Source organism: Tachysurus fulvidraco, chromosome 11, assembly GCF_022655615.1.
Source record: "Tachysurus fulvidraco isolate hzauxx_2018 chromosome 11, HZAU_PFXX_2.0, whole genome shotgun sequence".
Classification (NCBI taxonomy): Eukaryota; Metazoa; Chordata; class Actinopteri; order Siluriformes; family Bagridae; genus Tachysurus; species Tachysurus fulvidraco.
Window position 1 is genome coordinate 498,135 of NC_062528.1, and position 11,774 is coordinate 509,908.

Below are 11,774 nucleotides of genomic sequence, written 5' to 3' on the forward strand. Positions count from 1 at the left end.
TGACCGGGAGGAGGGAAACCGGAGTACCGCGTAGAAACCCCGAGCTATTCTGACGGGACTGATACATGCAAATCTACACACGGTACCCGAGGGGGAGTAAGAGTCATATGTTATGTATTTTATTATTTATTATCAGTATTGATTAGTAGTATTGGTTATCTATTATATTACTGCCTATCGCACGTTCTGGTAAGCCTTTTTTCCTTCAGTGATGAACCTCAAGGCATTTCTTAACACTCACACTACGAATCCCACTGTCCTGACTAAACACTGAGAATCCAGAGAATGCATGGTTCAGCTAGGTAGAAACAGCACTTTCAACCTCCATCTAACTTGCAAGCAATTTCTCTCTATACAAAACTAACAAGACGATACAAAATCTGTATAAAATAAATTTTACAAAGAGGGAGCGTTAGTAATTGCATGTGGTGATTCAAGGGGTAAATTCCAGGAGCGTGTACAGGAAACGTCTCTACCTTCACAGTCTACGTTATGCTTCCTATGCACACACCATACCCCCCATACGAACCTTACCAGCACATGCTCACTCACACATTCACACGCTTCATCTCGGACTACCACACACTACACGTGGTATTCCTCATTTTATCCTGCACCACAACACGAGCTAACAGAAGACACACATACTACGGCTCCTTAACTCTGATACGCCACATACACACACCACACCCCACACACATACACACACACACAACCCACACACACACACACACACACCCACACAGACCACCACACAACACACACACACATACACACTACAACACATCCACTACCACACACACCCAACACACAACTCACACACACACAACACACACACCCCCACACACCCCACACACACACACACACAGAGAGAGAGATAGCACATCACTGAACATCTGAGGAAAGTGCACATTGATACAGAGCTCTAATAAAGTGACCGACACCCAACATCCTCACCATCAATTAGTCTCAATTAACATATTTTTCTCCCTAACAGAATTAGAGAGCTCCCTCTAGAGGAGATGAACCATCACCAGAGAAGAACATACATCACTCTGATGAACTACATGGAGCTCTTTCATTTCAAAAGAACAATAAAAATCACAGAAGCTGTGAGATGTTCTTCAGCTAGCTGTAAGACAGAGATGTATTTTAGCAGAGAAATGACCAGTATGTGTTACTGAAGTCTGCATCAGGAATATAACATAATGATACACTTTCACTTCCACACAATTTCTCATACACACACACACACACACACACACACACACACCACACAGAGCCACACACACACACACACATACACCACACCACACACACAACACCACACACACACACACACCAGAGCCACACACACACACACCACACACAGAGCACACACACCACAACACCCACAGAGAGCCACACACCTACACACAGCACACACACACACACACACACACACCACACTACAGTACACACCACACATACACGATGCACACCACCACACACACACACGTACACACAGCCACACACACACATGCACACCACAGGCACACTCACAGCCACCACATCGTACACACAGATCACACACACAGACGCACACACACACCACACCCTACACACAATCACACACCTACACACACACACTTCTCTGAGGGATGGTGTACGCTCTCTCACCTGTCAATCACAGAGACAACAATCACAGTGCTCAGGTATGTAGAAGAGGGCAGACTGCACTAGGAGTTACATTATGAGGTGTGATAAGGAGAGCTGGCTGCTGCACAGGAAATAACATGAGATCATGTAACACGACCCAATGGGTCACTTTAAATCTACCAGATTCACTAATCGTGTGTGAGTCTGTGGCACTCACTCACAACCCATTTAATATAGTCATCTGTTTCTGTGCTGTTGACATGAGGGACAATCTCAACACACACTGAACACTGGACCTGACAATAAACACTCAACACTTCCTAACCACTTGAGTACAGAAGTCAGGAGCCGGTGAGTGTGAAGCTGCAGGCATGTGTGGTGTGTGTGGGTGTGTGTGTGTGTGTGTGTGTGTGTGGTGTGGTTTAATATCCAGCTGTGGGTTAGTAAAGGCCGATGGCCTCCAGAGCTTTTCTATAGCATTGCTCGTACTCAGAGGGCACAGTGAACCCCATCCCCCCCATCCCCCATCTATACTGAACACTGCCCTTTGCATTTCTCCTACACTCCCTCTATTCTTCACCCATCACCTCCACCCCTCCCTCCCCGCAGATACCCAGCCAAATCAGCTCCTTTCACTTCTTTCTATTCTCTCTCTTTCACATACAGAAAGTGCTCACACACACACACACACACCACACACACCACACACACCACACACACACACACACACACACACACCCACTCCCTTTTTCATCACTGTACACTACATTAACGCACTAATGTACACAGTGCTCTTGTCCTCATGTCATTTCAGTGTGTTTTCCTCTCCAGTGTCACCTTGTCTTTCTCACTGGGAATCTAAATCTATGATTTCCTTAACGCTGCTTTGTAACGCACCTTAACCTCCTACAGAATCTATCAGTACTTATTGAATAATTTTGATTAAAGAAACCATGAACCCAAATCTCCACCTGGTGTAAACAGTTACATCATTTCACTGCCAGCTTCGGTCCTCATCACACTGACAGGTTTACTGTAGTCATCTTCTGCTTGTCAGAGCGGCGTCCTGACCGCACGTGTAGCAGAGGAGTAACTGTAGTGTTATTGTGCCGTATCTCAAAACACCATCCTTATTACAGTTACACATATTTTGTGCTTATTGTTTTATCTATTTATTCAGGAATAAATAAATGCCTCTTTAATAAACGGCTAAATACGACTGCGGATATTAGAATAATGTTCCTAATAGGAGTGAAGTTTGAGAAGTGTACCATGTTCTGTCAGAATGACTGCACCACATCCCTGCAGCCTGCTCTCTGGTTCCTGACTCACACACACACCTGAAACACAGCTCCGTAATAACATCCTTCTGCTTCAGAAGCACTCGGTGAGGTCCGTTTCATCTGATGACGTCACGTCGTCTTTTCATTCGGGCCAATCTCAGTCTCTCCCCAGCCATTTCTGTCCTCTTTTAGAAGGCCATGCTTACTGATCCCCTGTGAAAATGGCTGGTGGGATTGCGTCGTCAGAGGCCAGATGAATATTTCTTCCTTCGGCACTTTAATAATCAAGGCCTGGGGAGAGGGTCCATCGTAATAACGGCCAAAGTGAAGAAGCCATAAATCTTCTGATGGACCCGCACACAGTGCTGCGCATTGCTCCAAATGCAGAGTCTGATTCAGACTACCACACACACACACCACACACACACACACACACACACACACAGGCCATGCTAGTGAATATGTAGAGTGCAGGAGCACAGTAAGGAACATATTGTCTTTAGGCTGTGGCTGAGAGAATAGAATGAGCAGCTGTTAAACTGTTTGGATTAAATAGTCGATGGAGAGCTTTTTTTTTCAGACATAATACTGAGTAACTTCTGTTCAGTTCATCAGTCTGCACTAAAGTCGAAAAAATGTTCAACCTCCAGTCCTGCAACAAAAACAGCCAGATACGTAGACTGTTTACCTCCAGAAGAAGCTGGTGTTCATGTGCCAGAGCTTCCAAATACCAAAAGATTTCAATATAAGGTTGTTAACAAACACAGAAGACTGATTGGACTTAACAAACATCTTAAAGTGAATTATTGTGGACTTTTGCACCATCGATGGTTGTATGAAAAAGACTGGGGATGATTTCCTTCCAGCCTACACTTTAGATCCATCATCTGTCGGTGTCTCTGGTGTCAGGTGATTAAACAGAGTGACAGATTTGAGCTCCACGTGAGCTTGATATTTTCCAGTCGGGTCACTGACGGGTCACTGACGGGTCACTGACGGGTCACGTGTATTATTACACGTGCAGTATTTACTCTGTCAGGCTTGATTTTTTATGAAAATCCCTTTGGATAAGTAGCTAAAAGTAGATAGATTTAGTTCAGCTCATCCAGTTAAAGTACAAATTACACAAAACAACAGACAGAACTGTACATTTTGTGTTTGTTTGTTTGTTTGTTTGTTTGTTTGTTTGTTTGTTTGCCATGTTAAATATTCAGAAATATAGCATGAATTCAGTAGAGAAAGAAATCACAAATGTCTGTCTTTAACTTTAACTTTAAATGTCTGTGTGTGGTATGAGTGTGTGTGTTTGTGTGTGTGTTTGTGTGTTTGTGTGTGGTGTGTGTGTGTGTTTGTGTGTGGTGTGTGTGTGTGTGTGTTTGTGTGTGGTGTGTGTGTGTGTTTGTTTGTGTGTGGTGTGTGTGTGGTGTGTGTGTGTTTGTGTGTGGTGTGTGTGTGTGTGTGTGTTGTGAGTGTGTGTGTTTGTGTTGTGTGTGTGTGTGATGTGTGTGTGTGTGATGTGTGTAGTGTGTGTGTGTGTATTGTGTGTGTGTTTGATGTGTGTGTGTTTGCTGTGTGTGTGTTTTGTTGTGTGCTGTGTGTGTGTGCTTGTGTTTTGTGTGTGTTTGTGTTTGTTTGTGTGTGTTGTGTTTGTGGTGTTTTTGTGTTGTGTGTGTGTGTTTTGTGTGTGTTGTGTGTGTGTTGTGTGTGTGTGCTTGTTGTTGTGTGTGTGTTTTTCTGTGTGTGGCTGTGGTGTGTGCTTTTTGTGTGTGTGTGTGTTCTGGTGTGTGTGTGTGTGTGTGTGTGTGTGTGTGTGTGTTCTGTGTGTGTGTGTGTGTTCTGTGTTGTGTGTGTGTGTGTGTGTTCTGTGTTGTGTGTGTGTGTGTGTGTGTGTGTGTGTTCTGTGTTGTGTGTGTGTGTTCTGTGTGTGTGTTGTGTGTGTGTGTTGTGTGTGTGTGTGTGTTGTGTGTGTGTTGTGTGTTTGTGTGTGTTTGTGTGTGTGTTGTGTTTGTGTTGTGTGTGTTGTATGTGTGTTGTGTGTATGTGTGTGTTGTGTGTTTGTGTGTGTGTGTTTTTTGTGTGTGTGTGTGTTGTGTGTGTTTTGTGTGCTGTTGCTGTGTGCTTTGCTGTGTGCTGTGTGCTGTGTGCTGTGTGTGTGTGTGTGTGGTGTGTGTGTGTGTGTGTGTGTTGTGTGTGTGTGTATGTGTGTGTTGTGTGTTTAATATGCCTGTACATCAACCTGCTGATACAATACGTTATTTAAACCTAACCCTTTGATCATGGAGCTCCTGATACGTCACATTTAAAACCCCGTCACTGTTTATATTCCTGCTCGAAATGTTCAGTGGTTTTAAACATCGTGTCACACTGAATTCCACTGAACCACCAGGAACCAGCTCTGCACCTCTCTCTGTACTTAGCATTCGACCAATCGTGTGTGTTTGTCGCATCTTGCGGTGTTTTCATGAGAACGCAAACCCAAGTGAAGTTTTCAGCAACACGACACGCTGCAGTCGCTCGGAACGCCGAGCTGGAACTAAACTCGTGTGTGTTCCCTACTGACGAGGAAGGTTCTCCGTGAGGTACCTTAACACCAGAGCAGTGAGTGACAGTTAGTTAGGTAGCTAGCTTTGGAGAAATAGGTCATTGAGCTAAAAATACCTTACTCTCTCTCTCTCTCTCTCTCTCTCTCTCTCTCTTCATTACGAAGACAAAGAATATCTGTCTGGGAAATAAAAAGAACTGATGGATTGGACGGCCCATCGGCCTCTGAGAGAAATTCCAGATGATGCAAACAAATAAGGAAAGGGGGGCAGATGAAGAGAATGTGGACACATGCATGAGAGACTCAGTCCCCTGTTATGGAGCTACAGAATAGAGACATACTTTTCCTTAAACTGTTAAACTGATACGGTGCAGAATTAACCTCAGAGCCGTCAGCTGAGTCTAAAACTCAGATAAAACACATGGCATAAGCAACACCAGAACAGGACAGGAGACATACAAGAGTGCTCAAGTCTCAGAATCTGTGAATAGCAAGGCAGGATTAAGGAAGGAAAGCAATACGAACGACACAGCAACTAACGCACTAAAGACAGAAGAAGAAAGAAAGAATGAGCAAGAAGGAAGTGAAGAAGGAAGGCCTTTTAGGAAGGCCCGGCCTCCCGCCCGCCCCGCACGCCGCACGCCCGCCCGCCATCACTACAACTAAGTCGTCAGTACGTCCTGTCCGGCCTTCACGGCCATGCCTTCCTTTATGCCGGCCGCTTCCTCCCTCAAGCCAAGCCCAATCACTACTCCCTCCCGCCGCGACCTCAGCCCGCCGCACGCCCGTCACCTTCTTCTTCCTGCTCTGCCTCGATCCTTCTCACTCCCTCCCTCCCGCCCGCCCGCACTCCCTCCCTCCCAGCCTCCCGACCGTCACTTCCCTGCACCTCAATCCTCCCTCCCTCCCTCCTTCCATTCCGTTCCATGCTCCCTCTCCCGCCCTCATCCTCTTCTCTCCTCCCTCCTCTCCCTCCCTCCCCGCCCTCCTCTCATTCCTTGTCCTCCCTCCCTCGCTCCCTCACTCCCTCGCTCCCTCCCTACCATTTCTCCTTCCCTTCTTTCCTTCCTCACTTCCTTCCTTCCTCACGCCCATCTCCCTCCCTCTCTTCTTCCTTCAGCGACGCAGGACGCACACAACGCACCGCCCGCTCCCACGATCCCGCACCACCCACAGCACAGCACCCACAGACACACTAGCGATACACGCACATCGCCGCACACACACTCGCTCAGCGCACACCTACCAGATCGCCCCACGGCGCCGCCGTGGGTGACACACCCCACACACACACCCACAATCCCAGCAGACTGACCGACACCCGACCACCCGCGCAACACACGCGCCCCGCCCGCACACTACACGCCACAGCCACGCCACACAGCACACCCACCCCACTCCCCTATCCCACAGCGCTCCCCAGCTGCCCCACCCCACCCCTACCCCTCTACGTGCCACATACTCGCCGCCACCGAAGCCCCTCTATCCCGCGCTCTATCTCGCTCCCCCCTCCGCCTCTCCCATGCTCGCACCCATCTCTCCCGCAACCCCTCTCATCGAGCCCCATACCACCTCTCTCCTGCCCCTAAACACACGCCGCCTCTCGCGCCCGTCTACCACCCGGCGCGAGGCCGCTCCCCTCTCCACTCGCCTCTCCCCGCCCTCTCTTGCTCCACTCGCTCCACCTCTCGTCATCACCCAGCTCTCACCAACACCCCTCGACCCCTCCTCGCACTCACGACAGCGCGCGCTGCGCCACACACACACACACACACACACACACACACACACACACACACACACATACACAGATACACACACACACACACACACACACACACACATATTGTATTCATTTCATAAGTATTCTGAAAACTTGGTTTTATTAGAGACGAAGTCGAGTTTAAGACCAGGCCTGATTTCTAACAAGTAGGCAACATATTCCTGCACGTGGAGAAGCCTGGAGTGAGCAGCTGCTTAGATGAATTTAGGGTGCACTCTATTCATATAACCAGGCAAAAGTATACACACCCATGACCATCACACCTGGATGTCTTTTTTTGAACATCTGTAATAACAAGCATCACATGGCCTACAGTGCAGTCTGTGTTCCAGTTGAGTTCTTCACTCCAACCTTAACACACCATGTCTTCATGGAGCTGCTGTGTGGACAGGGACATTGTCATGCTGGAGCAGGGTTTGGACTCAGTTTTAGAAACTAAGCTATACACAGATATAATAGACCTGTCTATAGATATGATGGTCAGGTGTCCAGAAACATTGTTTTAAATTATTATCATTATTAGTATTAATAACCAGATAATAGTCCAACTGTGTAATTCTGTCTTTGTGGATACAGTTTGGGGAAGAGACACATACGGGTGTGTTGGACAGGGGTGCACATACTTTTGGCCATATAATGTAAACTTTATATATGACGATTATTACAGTAGATATAACAGTAACTGTAGTTTGTATTTATTCCTAAAGCTTATAAATATAACCATAAAAATAATGAAATGGCACTAAAGTGTGTGTTACCTTTGGCCAGAGGTTTCTGGACACCTGAACATCATAACAATAGATGACTCTATTGTAACAAACTCTGAGTCACACAGTTGTACTGAACGTCTCTGTGTGTAACTTTACAGTTTCCTTCAGTGGAACTGAGAGTCCAAACCCTGCTCCATCATGACACTGTTCCTGTACACAAAGCAGCTCCATGAAGACATGGTGTGTTAAGGTTGGAGTGAAGAACTCGAGCGTCCTACACAGAGACCTGACTCTGACTCAATACCACTGAACACCGACTGAACCCCAGACCTCCTCACCAACATCAGTGTCTGATCTCACTAATGCTCTTGTAGCTGAAGGAACACAAATCCCCACAGACACAATCCAACATCTAGTGGAAAGCCTTCAGAGAAGAGTGAAGGAATCTGGAATGAGATGTTCAACAAACACACATGGGTGTGATGGTCAGGGGGGCACAAACTTTTGGCAATATAGTGTACATATATAACAAGGAAAAGTACAGGTGATTTCTGAGAATGCGATGTACAATGTGGGTGTTCCTTTACAGTTCCTTTACAGTTCCTTTACAGTTCCTCTGTAAGACACCAGGGTTGAGTCTGTTTTATTTTAAGGAATATTAACACATAAAGAACAACAGATAGTGCTGAAGGTTCCTCAGTCACCGGACACTCAGAGAACCATGGCACTTGGTTTTGTGATGATCCCATAGAAAATCTCTCTCTCTCCCTTTCTCTCTTTTCTCTCTTTTCTCTCTATCCATCTCTCTCTCTCTCTCTGTCTGTCTCTCTCTCTCTCCCTCTCTCCCTCTCTCTTTCTCTCTTTCACTCTCTCCCTCTCTCTCTGTCTGTCTCTCTCTCTTTTTTCTCACTCTCTCTCTCTCTTTCGCTCTCTCCCTTTCTATTTTCTCTCTTTTCTCTCTCTTTCTCTCCCTCTATCTATCTCTCTCTCCCTTTCTCTCTCTCTCTCTTTCACTCTCTCCCTTTCTCTCTCACACACTCTCTTTTCTCTCTCTCTCTCTCTGTCTGTCTCTTTCTCCCTTTCTCTCTTTTCTCTCTCTCGCCCTCTCTCTTTCTCTCTCTCCCTTTCTATCTCTCTCTACCTTTCTCACTCTCTTTTCTCTCTCTCTATCTCTCTCTGTCTCGGTCTCTCTCCCTCTCTCCCTCTCTCTCTCTCTCTCTCTCTCTGTCTCTCTGCACAAAGGATTCGATGGGAAACTTGACGGAATGTGAACTGAAGCTCGAGCGCGCTGCGTTTTCGGTGCTAAGAATAAAACAGTCGCAGAAATTAAAGCAGCAATAACAAGTGTACGGTCTCTCTCTCTCTCTCTCTCTCTCTCTCTCTCTCTCTCTCTCTCTCTCTCTATCCACGATGAGAGATCATTATTCTATGTTTCCTCCCCATCACCGAGAGAGAGCGCATGAAGCGCATCTCCAGTTTCCCCGGTTACATTCGGCGCACTGATTCATGAACCAACAGAAGATCTCCGAACGCTTTTATCGTTTCAGTTGTTTAATGGTGAGAACCGGCTGAATCTCTCTGATCCCTCCCTCAAGTTCACGTCCATCAGTGACACACGCCGAGCCTCCGGGTCACGTAATATCTCACTTTAACATTCCAGCATATGGCTCATAAATGCGCAGAAGCGCCGGTGCGCCATCATCAACATCATCATCATCATCATCATCCCAGAATAACCTCCATGCTGCTTTTACACATCACAAAACCCGGCTTGACTTTTGTATAGATAAATGTGTAAATGATGTGTAAGGAATCGTTAGAAGAATGTTAATGAGTCTGCTGTGTGATCCGGATCTAAATAAAAAGGTTGAACTTACGATTTCGGAGGGTTCTGGACCGCTGTGGCCATTTTTGACACGGAATGCTAGAATGTGTGAGAGCTGCAGATCCCCGGTATTGTACATGAAGGTCCTAATGTAAGCAGCAATTTCAATTTCATTCATTCTCTGGGGCTGCGGGGGCAGCAGCTGGCCAATAGGAGTGCAGGATCTCCCTACAGAGGCTCATGGGAAATGGAGTTTCTACAGGAGGTTCATTTAAAGAGTGGCACAAGCGCGTACTACAACATCCGGCATGTATCAGTGCGCACAGTGTAACAGACCCGCCTTAGAGCCCTAACATCTTACTGTACACTCAAGGTTGGAGTGCACTGTCTGTCTGTCTGTCTGTCTGTCTGTCTGTCTGTCTGTCTGTCTGTCTGTCTGTCTCTGCCTGTCTGTCTGTCTGTCTCTGTCAGTCTGTCTCTATATCTGTCTGCCTGCCTGCCTGTCTGTCTGTCTGTCTGTCTCTGTCTCTATATCTGTCTGTCTGTCTGTCTGTCTGTCTGTCTGTCTGTCTGTCTCTATATCTGTCTGTCTGTCTGTCTGTCTGTCTGTCTGTCTGTCTGTGTCTCTATATCTGTCTGTCTGTCTGTCTCTATATCTGTCTGTCTGTCTCTATATCTGTCTGTCTGTCTGTCTGTCTGTCTCTATATCTGTCTGTCTGTCTATCTCTATATCTGTCTGTCTGTCTGTCTCTTTATCTGTCTTTCTCTTTCTGTCTGTCTGTCTGTCTCTCTCTTTCTATCTGTCTGTCTGTCCCTCTGTCTGTGTCACTATCTGTCTGTCTGTCTGTCTGTCTCTCTGTCTGTCTCTCAGTCTGTCTGTCTGTCTATCTGTCTGTCTCCTTATCTGTCTGTTTCTCTATCTGTCTGTTTCTCTATCTGTCTGTCTCTCTCTGTGTCTCTATCTCTATCTGTCGCTCTCTGTCTCTCTCTGTGTCTCTCTCTCTATCTGTCGCTCTCTGTCTCCGTCTCTGTGTGTGTTTCTCTTATGGATTGTTATATTTTCTGCCATATTTTTACTTCCTGTGATATGTTGCATTATTCTGTGTATTTGTGTGCATGCGAACTTGAGTGTGTGTGTGTGTGTGTGTGTGTGTGTGTGTGTGTGTGTGTGTGTAGTGAGTCCACATTCACTTGCTGGATTCTGTGGCACCACCTGGAGCAGACATCTGGAGTAGCATGAGATGCCAACACAAGGTTTATCTCTTCAGACTGACGGCTGAGCTGTAATTAACACACCGAATATATCTCCTGCTGTAGCAGTATATTACTGTGTTCCTGGTGTTGTGTTAATGTTCATGGTTCTGCAGCCTCCCAGGTCCAGGTCCTGAGGTGAAGGGTCTGTGCAGGTTCTTCCATGTCCATATGGGGATCCTCGTGTTTCTCTGCTTTGAGATGTGCTGATAATGAGCTTGTTTTCCCCAAAATGGTTCACCTGATGGTTCACCTGATGGTTCACAAATGTAAGACATGGCAGTGAATGTAGGAAGAGGTTATAAAACAGAACCTTTATATAACCGCTCAGTTTAAACCAGGTTTATGTAAAGGAGACAAGGTGAGAGCAAGCAAAAGACCAATTCTGACAGAACCCACAAATCCCAGCGTTTATTGGTCTCGAAGGGAACAAGGGTCAAAGGGGAAGTGGACTGGAGTGATTATGAGATGAGGATGACTGACGTCTCTGTATTTCTCCCTACTTTCTTCTGTTCATTTAGAAGAGAACTAAGTTAAAACACTCAAATAACAAACTAAACAAATTAAAAGTAAAGTAATCTATCCGTCCATCCTTGGTAGAGTGATATGTGTGTAGGATTTATTCAGAATGATCAGTTTAACCTGAAGCTCACATGAAGGTAATAACTTGTGTTTATTTCCGAAGAGAAATTCATTTTTCTTTCTTTATAATAAAAAGTGTCGTGAGTTCTGCAGCCTTCAG

The 11,774-nt window shown here is 46.1% G+C and overlaps 1 protein-coding gene across 2 annotated transcripts in view; it reads right to left on the reverse strand.

Annotated features, from left to right (window-relative positions):
* Window positions 1-10,053, reverse strand: part of dpf1 (double PHD fingers 1) — a 58,431-nt gene extending 48,378 nt beyond the window's left edge. The window contains exon 1 of one of the 2 annotated variants that reach the window (XM_047820761.1): window positions 9,834-10,053. In XM_047820761.1, the coding sequence (XP_047676717.1) occupies window positions 9,834-9,865 (32 nt within the window). In that variant the 5' untranslated portion in view covers window positions 9,866-10,053. The remainder of the gene's footprint in view (window positions 1-9,833) is intronic. The other variant, XM_047820760.1, reaches the window with a different exon arrangement.
* Window positions 10,054-11,774: the final 1,721 nt, after the last annotated feature.